General features: G+C 47.7%; 2 protein-coding genes and 1 non-coding gene across 10 annotated transcripts in view; 1 reads left to right on the top strand and 2 right to left on the bottom strand.

Moving 5' to 3' along the window:
- Window positions 1-1,255: 1,255 nt before the first annotated feature.
- Window positions 1,256-1,363, bottom strand: LOC129457864 (U6 spliceosomal RNA). The gene has a single exon (XR_008649416.1). It is a non-coding gene; the product is annotated as a U6 spliceosomal RNA (small nuclear RNA).
- A 3,371-nt stretch (window positions 1,364-4,734) lies between these two features.
- DDX28 (DEAD-box helicase 28) lies at window positions 4,735-6,639 on the bottom strand. Its single transcript, XM_055298213.2, has one exon. The coding sequence runs from the start codon at window positions 6,637-6,639 to the stop codon at window positions 4,999-5,001; it is 1,641 nt and encodes a 546-aa protein (XP_055154188.1). The 3' UTR covers window positions 4,735-4,998.
- DUS2 (dihydrouridine synthase 2) overlaps window positions 6,589-15,583 on the top strand; it is a 61,129-nt gene continuing 52,134 nt past the window's right edge. Inside the window, exons 1-3 of one of the 8 annotated variants that reach the window (XM_055298217.2) lie at window positions 6,589-6,723; window positions 7,281-7,436; window positions 8,838-8,917. Coding sequence is in view for 1 of the 8 variants with exons in the window: in XM_063611669.1 (XP_063467739.1) it covers window positions 10,467-10,511 (45 nt within the window). In the remaining 7 variants the exon portion in view is untranslated. Of the gene's footprint in view, window positions 7,055-7,080; window positions 7,437-8,837; window positions 8,918-10,137; window positions 10,512-15,583 lie in introns of those variants that run through there. The other 7 variants (XM_055298216.2, XM_055298218.2, XM_055298214.2 and 4 more) reach the window with 7 other exon arrangements.

Raw genomic sequence — 15,583 nt, 5'->3', positions numbered from 1 at the left:
CAGTGAGTCCGGAAAGCTGATTGGTTGGGTCAGAGATGAAATCATAGGGAGTTGGCTTGGGCTTGGCAGCTCATGCTTGTAATCCCAGCACTCTGGGAGGCTGACCAGCCTGGCCAACATGGCGAAACCCCTAAAAAAACAAAAATTAGGCTGGACCTGGTGGCTCATGCCTGTAATCCCAGCACTTTTGGAGGCCAAGGTGGGCGGATCACGAGGTCAAGAGATTGAGACCATCCTGGCCAATATGGTGAAACCCTGTCTCTACTAAATACAAAAATTAGCTGGGTGTGGTGGCATGTGCCTGTAGTCCCAGCTACTTGGGAGGCTGAGGCAGGAGAATCCTGAACCCGGGAGGTGTGGGTTGCAGTGAGCTGAGATCCAGCCATTGCATTCCAGCCTAGTGACAGAGCGAGACTCTGTCTCAAAAACAACAACAACAACAACAACAAAAACAAAAGCAAAAGTTAGCCGGGCATGGTGGTGCTGTCTGTAATCCCAGCTAGCTACTTGGGAGGCTGAAGCACTGAAACCCAGGAGGCAGAGATTGCAGTGAGCCAAGATCATGCCACTGCACTCCAGCCTAGGCAACAGAGTGAGACTCCATCTCAAAGGAAAAAAAAAAAAGAAATCATAGGTAGTCGAAGGTATCCTCTTGCCCTGAGTCAGTTCCTGGATGGGGGAGCCACAAGATTGATCTGGGTGGTGTCAGGTGATCCATCAAGTACAAGGTCTTTTTTATTTTATTTATATTTTTTGAGATAGAGTCTCACTCTGTTGCCCAGGCTGGAGTACAGTGGTGCAATGATCTTGACTCACCGCAACCTCCCCCTCAAGGGATTCTCGTGTCTCAGCCTCCTGAGAAGCTGGGACTACAGGCGCCCGCCACCATGCCCAGCTAATTTTTGTATTGTTAGTAGAGACAGGGTTTTGCCATGTTGGCCAGGCTGCTTTCAAACTCCCCCGTTCTCAAGGGATCCGCCCGCCTTGGCCTTCCAAAGTGTTGGGATTACAGGCGTGAGCCACTGCGCCCAGCTAATCAAGTGTAGGGTCTGCAAAATATCTCAAGCACTGATACTATGTCATATATACATAACATATATATGACACGTATGTATATATGTATACACACACACACATATATATATCTATATTTTTTTTTTTGAGACAGATGCCTCGGCCTCCCAAAGTTCTGAGATTACAGGCATGAGCCACCACACCCGGCCTAGGTATATAATTTTAAAAAATTAAAAAATTAACAAATACAGAACACTTCATGGATTTGCATGTCATCCTTGCACAAGGGGCCATGCTCATCTTCTCTGTATAGTTCCAATTTTAGTATATGTGTTGCTGAAGCGAGCATGATCTTAGGTTTTATATAGTGACGTTATCCCCAAGAGCAATTTGGGGAATGGTCAGAATCTTGTAGCCTCGGCCGGGCACAGTGGCTCACACCTGTAATCCCAGCACTTTGGGAGGCTGAGATGGGTGGATCACCTGAGGACAGGAGTTCAAGACCAGCCTGGATAACATGGTGAAACCCGTCTCTACTAAAAATACAAAAAATTAGCTGGGCATGGTGGTGGGTGCCTGTAATCCCAGCTACCCAGGAGGCTGAGGCAGGAGAGTTGCTTGAACCCGGGAGGCGGAGGTTGCAGTGAGTCAAGATAGCGCCTCTGCACTCCAGCCTGGGCAACAAGAGTGAGACTCCATCTCAGAAAAAAAAAAAAAAAAAAAAAAAAAAAAAGAATCTTGTAGCCTCTAGCTGCATGACTGCTAAACCATAATTTCTAATCTTTTGGCTGATTTTGTTAGTCCTACAAAGGCAGTCTAGTTCCCAGGCATGAAGGGGGTTTCTTTTGGGAAACGGCTGTTATCTTCTTTGTTTTAAACTTTAAACTATATACTATAAACTAAGTTCCTCCCAAAGTTAGTTTAGCCTATGCCCAGGAACGAACAAGGACAGCTTGGAGGTTAGAAGCACGATGGAGCTGGTTAGGTCAAATTTCTTTCACTGTCTCGGTTGTAATTTTGCAATGGTGGTTTCAATAGGAGAGAGAATATGTTCCAATTAAGAAGACTGAAAACATACAGACTCTTCTTGACTTTGTTCTGCCCCAAATGTAAATTCATAGCACCCTCACATTTCTACCACCTTAAGATTCAAGAATGCCAAGAGGTTAGGGGTCCATCCAAGGTCATACAGGTAGCAGAGAGGCATTCTGATCAGCAGGGCTTCATTTGGGGCTCCAGATTTATAGCTGTTAAGAATGTGAGGACAAGCTCATCACATTTAAAGGTGATGTACACTGGGAGGTATGTTAAATGTGCCCCAAGGCAAAATGAGGCTCCCAAATGACTGTATGAAGTGCGAATGATGGTTCTATTTTTAAAATTTATTCTTTTTTCAGAAACAGCGTCTCACTTTGTCATCCAGGCTAGAATACAGTGGCACCATCATAGCTTACTGTAACCTGGAACTCCTGGCCTCAAGTGATCCTCTTGCCTTGGCCTCCCAAAGTGCTGGGATTATAGGAGTGAGATGTCACGTCTACAGATGAACCTATTTTAACATGAAATTCAAACAAATTCATGACAAGATAAGAATCCCAAGTGACTGGCCAGGCGCCTTGGCTCATGTCTGTAATCCCAGCACTTTGGGAGGCTGAGGCAGGCGGGTCACTTGAGGCCAGGAGTTCACAACCAGCCTGGCCAACATGGTAAAACCGTCTCTACTAAAAATATAAAAACTAGCAGGGTATGGTGGTGTGCACCTCTAATCCCAGCTACTCAGGAGGCTGAGGCCCGAGAATTGCTTGAACCTGGGAGGCAGAGGTTGCAGTGAGCTGAGATTGTGCCACTGCACTCCAGCCTGGGTGACAGAGTTAAGACTCTGTTTCCAAAAAAAAAAAAAAAAAAAGATAACAATACAAAATCATAACCTTATCATTACACTGCCTTCTCTTTAAATAGGCGAACAATGACAATCTTATCACTATGAAAGGATGAGGTTTAGCCCCCAGCAGCAGCCCAGGTCAGCACTGTGAAGAGGTACCAAAAGGTCATTTGGGCCAGGCGTGGCGGCTCACGCCTGTAATCCTAGCACTTTGGCAGGTGGAGGCAGGAGTATCTCTTGAGCCCAGGAATTTGAGACCAGCCTGGGTAACATAGCTAGACCTTGTGTCTATTTTTTTTATATTTAAAAAAAGGCGATTTGGTCCTACTCAAAGGAAAGGCAACTCTGCCCTTAGCCTGATCAGGACCACACTAGGAGCAGCCTTTGGTTCAGTGTGGCCAAGAACTTCCTACCAGAGATGACCTATAGGAGAGGTCTCCCTATTACTAGCCTTGAAAAAGCAAACATGGGACATTTATTTAGTGGGGTTACTGCAGAGGGGATATGCCCAGGAGGTAGAGACGGCCCGATCTTTGGAGACTGGGTCACCCTGGTTGAGAATCATAGCACCTTCTCTCATAAGTTGCTTTAGTGTGGTGCTAATTGATGGCCTGCAGGGAGTGATAGGAGGTAAAATACCAAGGGGACGGTTCCTGGGAAGTTTGTTCTGGCAGGAGGGCTAGCATGAGATCACTAAGATTCTCCAAGGCTCTGGAGAGAATACTTGCCCGGAAGCATCCCTCTGGTCTTGTGGGGGTACAAAGCCTTACAGGAATTTGCTGGGACTCTGGGAAAAGGAGTACAGCATAGACAAATGGTTTATCCATTTGGGAGGGCCCAAGTATCACCTGGGGGAGTTTACAAAGAGTATTCTCAGGTCAAACTTTAGAGAGCTTAATCCCATCTGGAGTGGGGCTCAGGATTCTGTTCTTTATTTTTTTTGAGACAGGATATCAGCTCTGTCACCCAGGCTGGAGTGCAGAAGTGCAATTTTGGCTCACTGAAACCTTCGCCTCCAGAGTTCAAGCCATTCTTGTGCCTCAGCCTCCCAAGTATTTGGGATTACAGGCGTGCACCATCACATTCAGCTAATTTTTTTGTATGTTTAGTAGAGATGGGGTTTCGCCATGTTTGCCAGGCTGGTCTTAAACTCCTGACCTCAGGTGATCCTCCCGCCTCAGCCTCCTAAAGTGCTGGGATTACAGGCGTGAGCCACCACACCCGGCTCTTTTTTTTTTTTTTTGAGATGGAGTCTTGCTCTGTCCCCCAGGCTGGAGTGTAGCCTTATGATCTTGGCTCACTGCAACCTCCCAGGTTCAAGTGATTCTCCTGCCTCAGCCTCCCGAGTAGCTGGGACTACAGGCGCGTGCCACCACGCCGGGTTAATTTTTGTAATTTTTTTGTATATATATATATATATATATATATATATATATATATATATAAAGAAAATGCTGTATGGTTATTTTTCCAGTTTTGTAAAACAGTTTAATCATCTCTCCTCTTTCTCGGCCACCGAGTTGGGATAGAAGGCAGAGCCTGAAAACGAACAAGCAAAACTTCTCTGTTAGTCTACCCTTTACTTTTCTGCCAGTACCTTCCAGAGAGATTTGGCCAAGATGCCCGTTTGTGTTGGGCATTGTTAGTGAGTAACTCTGTCTACGGCTAGTCACATTTCCTTTCCCTGGGGGCTTAATGGATACCTTTTTGGGCGCAGGAAATAAAAACTAAATGTTTATGAATTAAAACATCAACTGAAAGAGCCTTTGTCCTAGATGTGGCGGTTTGGGGTATGAATCCTCAGAAACTACTGAATTCCGCCCCAGTGCTAACTATTCTTAGGGGAGGCACATAAAAATATCATTTATTGTTAGAAATCATGTTATGATACAAAGTCAAAATCCACTTGTGTCTTGTGAAAGACTACAGAAAGCCATGCTCAGCAGCTTCTTCTCCAATGCTGGCCAGCAGCTTACCTTTCCAAGTCACAAAGCAGTTCATCCCACCCTCAAGGAGCTGACAGGGCAGCCCAGAGCCTCCCACTGACAAGTGTGGTCACCCACCCAAGATACTGGGAAAGATCCCTGTTCTAGCATCACATTTTAATCAAATTTGTCAAAATCAGGCTGCTGCGGCAAAGGCTCTTTCACCGAGGATGCTAGTCCTGGAAGACTTCTCCTTCGGCGAGCCGCCAGCTCAATCTTCTGAACCAGGCTCACATCCCAGGGATGAGTCACAAAACTGATGACGGTGCCTGGAACCTCGCTCCCCACACGGCCCACTCTCCCTGCTCTGTGGATGTAATCTTGCAGCGTTGGGGGGAAATCGTAATTGATAACCAGCTCCACACCAGTGCTGTCCAGGCCCCGAGAGGCTATGTCTGTGCAGAGAAGTATGTCTCGGGAGCTCTTCTGGAAGGACTGGAAGATTCCTACTCTCATCAAGGCTGGCATTTGCCCCTGCAACCTTAGATGTTGGATTTTGTGGTCATCCAGAATATAACCCAGCCAGTTCACAGTGCTGGAGCTATTACAGAACACCAGAACAGTTCCTGAGGGGCCAGTCCTTTCTGCTCTGTCATGATGCTTGAGGATGTGCACCAGCTCGGCCACCTTATCTGCTCCCTTCAGTCTCAGAAATGTCTGTTTCACATGAGGCATGATACAGTGGAGCTTGGAGCTGGTGATGGTGGTGACAGCATCTGGGCTGGCGACTTTATTCAGCAACTGGCCTACACCTTCGGGAAATGTGGCTCCTACCAGCACTAACTGAGCTTTGGGATTGAAAGGGTCTTCCAAGTCAGCTGGGCCTTCTGCTATGTGGCTCTTCTCTAAGATGTAGTCCACCAGTTCCAGGAAGCTTTCATCCAGCAGTGTGTCTGCCTCATCCAACACCAAGAAGGAGAGTTGCTCCAGACTGATCAGTCGACTTTTCAGGGCCTTCCACAGAGCCCCTGGAGTGGCCACAAGCACATCTGCTGAAGGTTGTCTGGACAGTTGCAGCCTGATCCTACGCATGCCGTGGCCTCCCTCCAGGTCCCGCACCAGCAGGCCCAAAGAGCGGCCCAAGGGTTGGGCCACAGCCCGCACCTGTTGGGCCAATTCTCGGGAAGGAACAAGGACCAGGCCTCGGGGCGCGGGGATACGAAGGGAGTCCAGGCTTGGCTGGCCCAAGAGCCGTTGAAGCAGCGGCAGGAGGTAGCTGAGAGTCTTGCCACTGCCGGTTTCTGCGGCGCAAAGGACGTGGCGGCCGCGAAGTAGTGGAGGGATGGTGCTAGACTGCACGGTTGTGGGCTGAACGACTTCAGGCGCAGCCTCCTGTAGTGCGTGCAGCACACGGGGCTCCAGGCCCAGATCAGCAAAGCTACCCTTAGACGACAGCTTTCGCACCGCTGGCGCCTCCTGTTGCGCGCGCTCGATGGAGAAGTGGTCCCGACGCGCGAGTCGACTCTTCCAGCCTTGAGAGGCTAGCGGCGCGCGCTCCCAACGGCCCAGTGTGAGGCGCGCCGGCTGGTTCAACTCCGGCCGCCGCGCCGAAACCAGCAGCGGTCCGGGTCGAACCAGCACCGGCCTCGGGAGGTTCCGACGCCTGCTCTGCCGCTGTTCCAACTGCCGCTGTAGAGCCACTGGGATGCGCACCACCGGCAGGGGTTCGTCGGGACTGCGGACCGTGAGGCCTCGTCGGGGCGTCAGGAGCAACCGAGCCACGAGAGAAAAGAGCCGCACCGGCCGCGTTAGAGCCATGTTTCCCTTAGTGCAGAAGCGCACATCAGTGACGTCACGGACGCGCCGCGGCCTCGCGTACGGTGGCTGGCGAGGCTCAGTACGGTGTGTAGAGCTGGAGCACCGTGAGGAACAAGCGAGGTTCTCTTTAAGAGTTCAGCTGCGAGGTCTGTAGCTCCGAATAGGGGATGGCGACATCCAGACCCGGCCAGCCTTGGGGAAGGGCGCGTCGTGGAGGCAGGACTGGAGGCTGGCGATACGAGGCGGCACTGGGGCCTTGACCCAATGGACCATGAGGGCGGAGGGCTTCTGGCGATTGGTTACCTGGTTCCTGGGATTCTCTTTAGTTGTTCCTCATTGCCCTGAGAGAGCTTGTCCCGTGCTGGTCTCCGAGGTTGCAGCTGTTTTCCCAGATGTGTTCCGTGCGTAGGGTCTGGTAATCCGTGTTTATTGAGAGTTTGAATGAATGATCAGACCTAGGGGCCGAGTCAGGGGTCTGAAGTCATAGATCTGGGCTCAACCCCTTACCCTCTCTGTCTGTGAGCCCAGAGTGCAAGCTGATGGCTTTCAGCTTCTTCTCTTTCTCAAGTGGGAGATAAGGTGTTCAGGCTTTATTTCAAGTTGGGTCATTTTTCTTCACAGTTATTTTCTTTCCTTTTTAGCCAAGGTTCACTCTCTACTCCCTCGTCACTCGTCCCAACTTCTCATCCTGAACCCACCCCTCTTGCCGCCCGCTCAGCTCCACTGGCTTCCCCGTCAGAAACCTGAATTACCTGAATAGTAGTAAGAAGGGTGCTGCGACCCTACAAAGTGATCAAGTACGTGGCTTATCATGTAGCCCTGGTCAGGCAGAATATTTTACCTGAATTCAGATATTCGGGTTGTAAAAACAAGAACTATATGAGTCACTCTTTTTTTTTTTTTCTGAGACACAGCCTTGTTCTGTCACCCAGACTGGAGTGCAGTGGCGCAATCTTGGCTCACTGCAACCTCCACCTCCTGGGTTCAAGTGATTTTCCTGCCTCTGCCTTCCGAGTAGCTGAGACTACAGGCGCATACCACCCACGCCCGGCTAATTTTTTCTGTTTTTAGTAGAGACAGGGTTTCACTATGTAGGCCTGGCTGGTCTCGAACTCCTGGCCTCAAGCGATCCTCCCACCTCGGCCTCCCAAAGTGATGGGATTACAAGCGTGAGCCACCATGCCCAACAGATACTTCTTGAACAGATCTGGAAAATGGGTGTCAGATCTTTTCTGTAGTTTGCAGTGCCTGGGGTGGGAGATAAGGTAAATGTTTATGGATTAACTCTCTGGGAGGTTTGTAACATCTGGAGAAAACGTTTTAGTTTCATCAAATACCACTGAAAAGATAAAAACTTTGCTTTTTTTGGAATAGTATGAGGAAAAACTTTCACAATTTTAAGTACACTCTACCCTTGTGCTACACAATTAGACTTTCTGGAGAGTTACCAGATAAATCAGAGGAAGAGAGGCTTTTTTTCTCCACAAGAAAACATCTGGAAGTAGGAAGAGAAAGTTTTGAGTAGTGATGGGTGAATGAACAATCATTGGATAGGGTAGTGGTTCTAAAACAAGGGTGATTTTGCCCTTTCCCTCCCACCATATTTGACAATGGCTGGATACTTTTTTTTTTTGAGACAGTCTCACTCTGTTGCCCAGGCTGGAGTGCAGTGGTGCAATCTCAGCTCACTGCAGCCTCTGCCTTCTGGGTTCAAGGGATTCTCCTGCATCAGCCATCTGAGTAGCTGGGATTACAGGCGTGTGCTACCACGCCCAGCTAATTTTTGTATTTTTAATAGAGACAGGGTTTCACTATGTTGTGCAGGCTGGTCTCAAACTCCTGACCTCATGATTTGCCCACCTTGGTCTCCCAAAGTGCTGAGATTACAGGTGTGAGCTGCTGTGCCCGGCCCAATTCTATGCTACTTTTATGATTCTTTCCAAACACAGGGCTCCTCCTTATCCAAATAGTTCCTTGGGGCCAGGCTCATGCCTGTAATCCCAGCTACTCGGGAGGCTGAGGCAGGATAATCGTTTGAACCCAGGAGGCGGAGGTTGTTGCAGTGAGCCGAGATCGCACCATCGCACTCCAGCCTGGGCGACAGGGCGAGACTCTGTCTCAAAAAAAAAAAAAAAAAAGGTCCCTTGGATGTTTGTCCCAACAGGTTTCATCCATTTCCATGTGCCACTGTTTTTCAGATATCAAACAAAGAATTACTCTGTACAAAGCCAGAACAAATATATCAAAGTAATCCTGAAGTATCAGAACAAAATAATAGGTATGTATATGCATTTGGGTTTTTGGGTTTTGTTCAAATACCCAGGGTAGGGTAGCTGGTTAATATATAGTTGTTTTCTCATTATGCTTGAGTCCTTACAATATGATTACCTCAAAATTTCACAGGAGTTAGAGCTTGCCTAAGCCTGTGTGTGCCCATGGCCACTAATTTCTTCTTGTCACATCACTAGACACTGCCTACCTTTTTTCCCCCTCACTCACAGAAGACAGTGATTAACTTCTAATTGTTTTCTTGAGATATTTTTATAAGTAGTGCTTTAGAAATAGGAAAGGTGTCCTTATTGCGAAAAAAAATCTAAGCTCCTGAGATCAGGAGCTTGGTGTGTTCCTTGGATCTCAGTTAATAATGGTATATTCATTCATTCATTCATTCATTCAATCATTCATTCAACTAATACTTCCTGAGCACGATGCATGTGCCAGGCATTGAGAGTGGGCAAAACAGCCAAAATCCCTGCCCTTGTGGAGTTTACATTCTGATTTAATTGATTTGGGGTAAGGCCTAGACAGGGTCTTGCTCTGTCACCCAGGCTAGACTTCAGTGGCGCAATCTCGACTCACTGTAACCTCTGCCTCCCAGGTTCAAGTGATTCTTCTGCCTCAGCCACCCCAGTAGGTGGGATTACAGGCACGTGCTACCACACCCGGCTAATTTCTGTATTTTTAGTAGAGACGAGGTTTTGCCATGTTGACCAGGCTGAGCTCAAACTCCTGACCTCAGTTAATCCACCTGCCTCGGCCTCCCAAAGTGCTGGGATTACAGATGTGAGCCATTGTGCCCAGCCGAGCAATTGGTATTTTTAAAAACCTCTCCAGATGTAACTAGGCTTGAGAATCACAGTTATAAATGAAGCACTTTGGGAATTGCAAAGCATTACAACAATAAAAAGTGCTGTTGGTATTCCTTTATTGTTCCTCCATTTTCCCACCTGTAGCAGGACTGTGTGCAGGTAATCATATTTTCAGTCATTGTCACTATAGTATTCCTGGACCCTTTGACCTTCCTTCTCATCCAGCTCCCTACCTGCTCTTTGTCTTTTACCCTCTGGTCTACCTTCTGTTTCCCGAGTGATGTTATTAAAGCACGGCTAGGCTGGGTGCGGTGGCTCACGCCTGTAATCCCAGCACTTTGAGAGGCCAAGGCGGGCAGATCATGAGGTCAGGAGTTCAAGACCAGTCTGGCAAACATGGTGAAACCCCGTCTCTACAAAAATACAAAAATTAGCCGGGTATGGTGGCAGGCGCCTGTAATCCCAGCTACTCAGGAGGCTGAGGTGGAAGAATCGCTTGAACCCGGGAGGTGGAGTTTTCAGTGAGCTGAGATTGTGCCATTGCACTCCAGCCTGGGTGATAGAGCAAGAGTCTATCTAAAAAAAAAAAAAAAAGCACAGCTATGGCCATGTTACCCTTTGACTCAAAAGCCATTCATGAATCCCTATTGCCTGCAGATTATTTCCTAATCAGTATCCAGAATTGGGCTCAACCTCTTCTCCTGTTGCTTCCTTACCTGAATCTTGTTCACTCAAGTGATGGCTTCATGCAAGTTGGCCAAAGGGCTTGTAGTCCTTTACTGGGTAAGCCAGAGATTGGAGTAGTCATTCGTCTCCTCTAAAACCAAACTTGAGTGAGAACAAAGCACTTTAAATGCACTTTGGCTGGGATAGAGTTCTTCTGTGACTGAAGCATGGACTGAATCATAGCTCTTGTTGCACTTGGTCCATTAACTTCTTGTTTTTTTTTTTTTTGGGAGATGGAATTTTGCTCTTGTTGCCCAGGCTAGAGTACAGTGGCACGATCTCAGCTCACTGTGACCTCTGCCTCCTAGGTTCAAGTGATTCTCTTTCCTCAGCCTCCCGAGTAGCTGGGACTACAGGCGCCCGCCATCACACCCGGCTAATTTTGTATTTTTAGTAGAGACGGGGTTTCTCCATGTTGGTCAGGCTGGTCTGGTCTCCAATTCCCGACTCAGGTAATCCGCCTGCCTTGGCTTCCCAAAGTGCTGGGATTATAGGCGTGAGCCACCTCACCCAGCTGCCATTAACTTCTTTTTACAGCAAACACTAAGCATCTACCATATGCCAGATTATATACTCTCTGATGAGGAGCTGGTGATGAACAAGCCACAGTGCCTATTTTCACCTTACAGTGAAGAAGGCACATTGACAGATAGTTGCTCTTCTATTAATAGTTGCCAGGATAGCTCCATGCCAGGACAGGAGTGAGCTCAGAGGTGCCTTTACCCTGTTTTGGGAGATGTTGGTCAGAGAAGGCTTCCAGGAGGGGGTGATGAGGTTCTAAAAGTCTACAGGGAGTCAGCCAGGTGGAAGAATAGGGACGTGGCCCCTGGGCAGGGGCAGCTTGTTCAGAGACTCCATGCTGAGAGAGAGCAGGCCAGGCTGGGGAACCAGAAATATTTCAGAATAGCTGAAGCTTAGCATGGGGGAGGTCTGAGGGCAGGAGGCAAGTGATGAAAGAGGCTTCTGTGGAAGGTGGAGACCAGAACTTATATTTACTGTGTTAAAGAGTGTAGACTTAGGCCGGGAGCGGTGGCTCACGCTTGTAATCCCAGCACTTTGGGAGGCCGAGGCGGGCGGATCATGAGGTCAGGAGATCGAGACCACGGTGAAACCCCGTCTCTAATAAAAATACAAAAAATTAGCCGGGCGTGGTGGCAGGCGCCTGTAGTCCCAGCTACTCGGAGAGGCTGAGGCAGGAGAATGGCGTGAACCCGGGAGACGGAGCTTGCAGTGAGCTGAGATCGCGCCACCGCACTCCAGCCTGGGTGACAGAGCGAGACTCCGTCTCAAAAAAAAAAAAAAAAAAAGAGTGTAGACTTAATTTTACAGGCAGTAGGCAAGGCATCCAGAAATGGAACTGTCATGTTTTGCATATCATATCTTTGCGTTTGGAAAGAGCCCTTTGGCTGGAAGGAGCATGGATTGGAAGCGATAAGCCTGGAAGCAGAGAGACTGGTTTGGAGACTGTTGTCATGGTTCAGTTGATAGAAGATGGCAGTTGTAGAGCTGAGAAGCTCTTTGAGGTTAAGAGCTTAGTGCTTTCCATGTCTTTACACCTCACACACTGCCTTGATCTTAAAAGAGCTAGCAGATGTTTGTCGATATAACAACATAATAATAGACGTTAGAGGCCAGGCGCGGTGGTTCACACCTGTAATCCCAGCACTTTGGGAGACTGAGGTGGGTGAATCACAAAGTCAGGAGTTTGAGACCAGCCTGGCCAACATGGTGAAACCCCATCTCTACTAAAAAAAAAAATACAAAAAATTAGCTGGGTGTGGTGGTGGGCACCTGTAATCCCAGCTACTCAAGAGGCTGAGGCAAGAGAATTGCTTGAACCTGGGAGGCGGAGGTTGCAGTGATCCGAGATCACGCCACTGCACTCCAGCCTGGGAGACAGTACGAGACTCCATCTCAAAAAAAAAAAAAAAAAAATAGAGTGCTGAAACTGTGAAAGCATGATGATGAGAGTGGCTAACATTTATTAAGCCTTTACTATGTGCTGAGAACTGTAGAACACCATGGAATTCACTCTTCACAGCATTTCCTTTGACTCCTGTAGTGGAGCCTCATATTCCACAAGGAGAAGCTGAGGCTCAGCTGGGTTAATTAATGTGCCCGAAGCACAGCTGGGATTCAAATGAAGGTCTGTCCAATTCCAGAGCTCAGGATCTTAACTATGAAATGCTATATCAGGGCTGGGCACAGTGGGTCATGCCTGATTCCAGCACTTCAGAAGATTAGGCAGGAGGATCACTAGAGGCCAGGAGTTGGAGACTAGCCTGAGCAACATAGCAAGACCCTATCACTACAGAAAAATTTAAACACAAAATTAGCTAGATGTGGTGGAACATGCCTGTAGTTCCGGTTACGCTGGACGCTGAGATGGGAGGATCACTAGAGCCCAGGATTTTGGGACTGCAGTGAGCCATGATTGTGCTGCTGCACTCCAGCCTGGGCAACACAGCAAGGTCCCATCTCTAAAAAAAAAGAGCTATATCACCTCTTTCTCCTCAAATCTAACAAATCACTTTTACTTTTTGTCATGTGCTTATATTTTGTTTTTTGTTTTTAATTTTTTTAATTTTTATTTTTAGTAGAGATGGGGTCTTACTATGTTGCCCTGACTGGTCTTGAACTCTTGGGCTCAAATGATCCTCTTGCCTCAGCCTCCCAGTGTTAGGATTACAGGTGTGAGCTACCACACCTAGTGTATTCACACTTTTTTAATTTTTTTTGAGGCAGAATCTTGCTCTGATTTCCAGGCTGGAGTGCAGTGATATGATCTTGGCTCACTGCAGCCTCTACCTCACAAGTTCAAGTGATTCTCCTGCCTCAGCCCCCCAAGTAGGTGGGATCACAGGCCTGCACCACCATACCTGGCTAATTTTTGTATTTTTTGGTAGAGATGGGGTTTGCCGTGTTGCCCAGGCTGGTCTTGAACTACTGAGCTCAGGTAATCTGCCCACCTTGGCCTCCCAAAGTGTTGGGATTATAGGCATGAGCCACTGGACCCAGCCACATGTTCAGAGTAGGAAATAGGATAATTCTCTAAATACTTGATTCTAGTTGACTTTCTAAATTTGTATTTTAGAGCTGGATGCAGTGGCTCACGCCTGTAATCCCAACACTTTGGGAGGCTGAGGCAGGTGGAGTAGCTAGGACCACAGGTGTGCACCACCATGCCCAGCTAATTTTTTGTAGAGGTGGGGTCTTATTATGTTGCCTGGGCTGGTCTTAAATGCCTGGCCTCAAATGATCCTCCCACCTCAGCCTCCCAAAGTGCTGGGATTACAGGTGTGAGCCACCATGCCTGGCCAGAAATTGCTTTTTAAGCAAGCCTTGTCTTTGGGGAAAATTGACAGGGAAGGGAGTGGTAAAGCTTGTTTATACCTATTGTTTCCCCTGAATAGTGTTATGTCCAATCTGAAAGCATTATAATTAATGGGGTTATGAAAGTTGCAGATACCAGGATGAAACCGCTTTTGTCAAAATAGGACAAGGAAGGTGTGAAGTAGAGGGAGCTCATGCTTACATGTCCAAGATAAGAACTGTTTCAAAGGATTTTCTAAAAACCCCACTAGAGGCCAGGAGTGGTGACTCACATCTGCAATCCCAGCACTTTGGGAGGCTGAGGCGGGTGGATCACTTGAGGTCAGGAGTTCGAGACCAGCCTGGCCAACATGGTGAAACCCCGTCTCTACTGAAAACACAAAAATTGGCCAGGCATGATGGTTAATTTTTGTCCCAGCTAGTCAGGAGGCTGAGGCAGGAGAATTGCTCAAACCTCGGAGGTGGAGGTTGCAGTGAGCCAAGATCACGCCACTGCACTCTAGCCTAGGTGACAGAGTGAGACTCCATCTCAAAAAAAAATAAAAAATAAAAATAAAAAAATGAATAAAAACCCACTAGAAATCCCTTCATGTCTCTCTTGAATCACCTGCTTTGCATGGCTTGCATGTTTTGCATATGTATATATATTTCTATGACAAAGTTTATCAGTAGACATTTTGTTTTTCTTTTTCTTTTTTTTGGAGACAGGGCCTTGCTCTGTCACCCAGGCTGGAGTACAGTTGCACAATCATGGCTCACTGCTGCATCGAACTCTTGGACTCCAAGTGATTCTCCTGCTTAAGCCTCCCAGAGTGGCTGGGACTGCAGGCACCTACCATCACTCCTGGCTAGTTAAAAAATATATATATATATATTTGGTAGAGATGGGATCTTGCTATGTTGCCCAGGCTGGTCCCAAACTCCTGGCCTCAAGTGATCCTCCTGCCTTGGCCTCCCAAAGTGATGGGATTACAGGTGTGAGCCACCTTGCCTGGCATAGACATTTTTTAGGACTATCGTAATTCAGATAAAATGCTCTGGAAAGAATACTTGCCCAGTAATGGCATCTCCATCAATGAACTGAAGACAACTCTGGCTTTGATCCTCTAGGGAACTCATGAACTCTTTTTTTTTTTCTTTTTTGAGATGAGTCTCGCTCTGTCACCAGGCTGGAATGCAGTGACGTGATCTCTCACTGCAACCTCTGCCTCCCAGGTTCAAGCGATTCTCCTGCCTCAGCTTCCCGAGTGAGCTAGGACTACAGGCATGCGCCGCCACGCCCAGCTAATTTTTGTATTTTTAGTAGAGACGGGGTTTCACCATGTTGGCCAGGATGGTCTCTATCTCTTTACCTCGTGATCCACCTGCCTTGGCCTCCCAAAGTGCTAGGATTACAGGCATGAGCCGCTGTGTCTGGCCATGAACTCTGTTTCTAAGCAACTTATATAAATCTCTCCCTTTATGCCAATAAAAGCTTCCTTTTCCCCTTCTGTCACCAGATGTACTTGTGGCTTGCCCTTCTGTGCATCCTGGATTATAATTCTTTTCTCTCATTCTCAAATAAACTCAGCATGTTTGGAGATATTTTTCTTTAATGTCTTTTTTTTTAAAAGGTTAACAGGATATTATGTCCATGTAACTGAAGTTGAGGTTACTATTTTTTATTTTTTGAGATGGAGTCTCACTCTGTTGCCTAGGCTGGAGGGCAGTGGTGCGATCTTGGCTAACTGCAACCTCTGCCTCCCTGGTTCAAGCGATTCTCCTGCTTCAGCCTCCTGAGTAGCTGGGATTACAGG

Source organism: Symphalangus syndactylus, chromosome 11 (assembly GCF_028878055.3).
Source record: "Symphalangus syndactylus isolate Jambi chromosome 11, NHGRI_mSymSyn1-v2.1_pri, whole genome shotgun sequence".
NCBI lineage: Eukaryota > Metazoa > Chordata > Mammalia > Primates > Hylobatidae > Symphalangus > Symphalangus syndactylus.
This window is presented reverse-complemented; position numbering and strand designations above follow the sequence as displayed.

What these genes read in the sequence shown, in the direction of transcription:
- DDX28 (XM_055298213.2), bottom strand. Translation starts at nt 6,639, where the DNA reads ATGGCTCTAACGCGGCCGGTGCGGCTCTTTTCTCTCGTGGCTCGGTTG.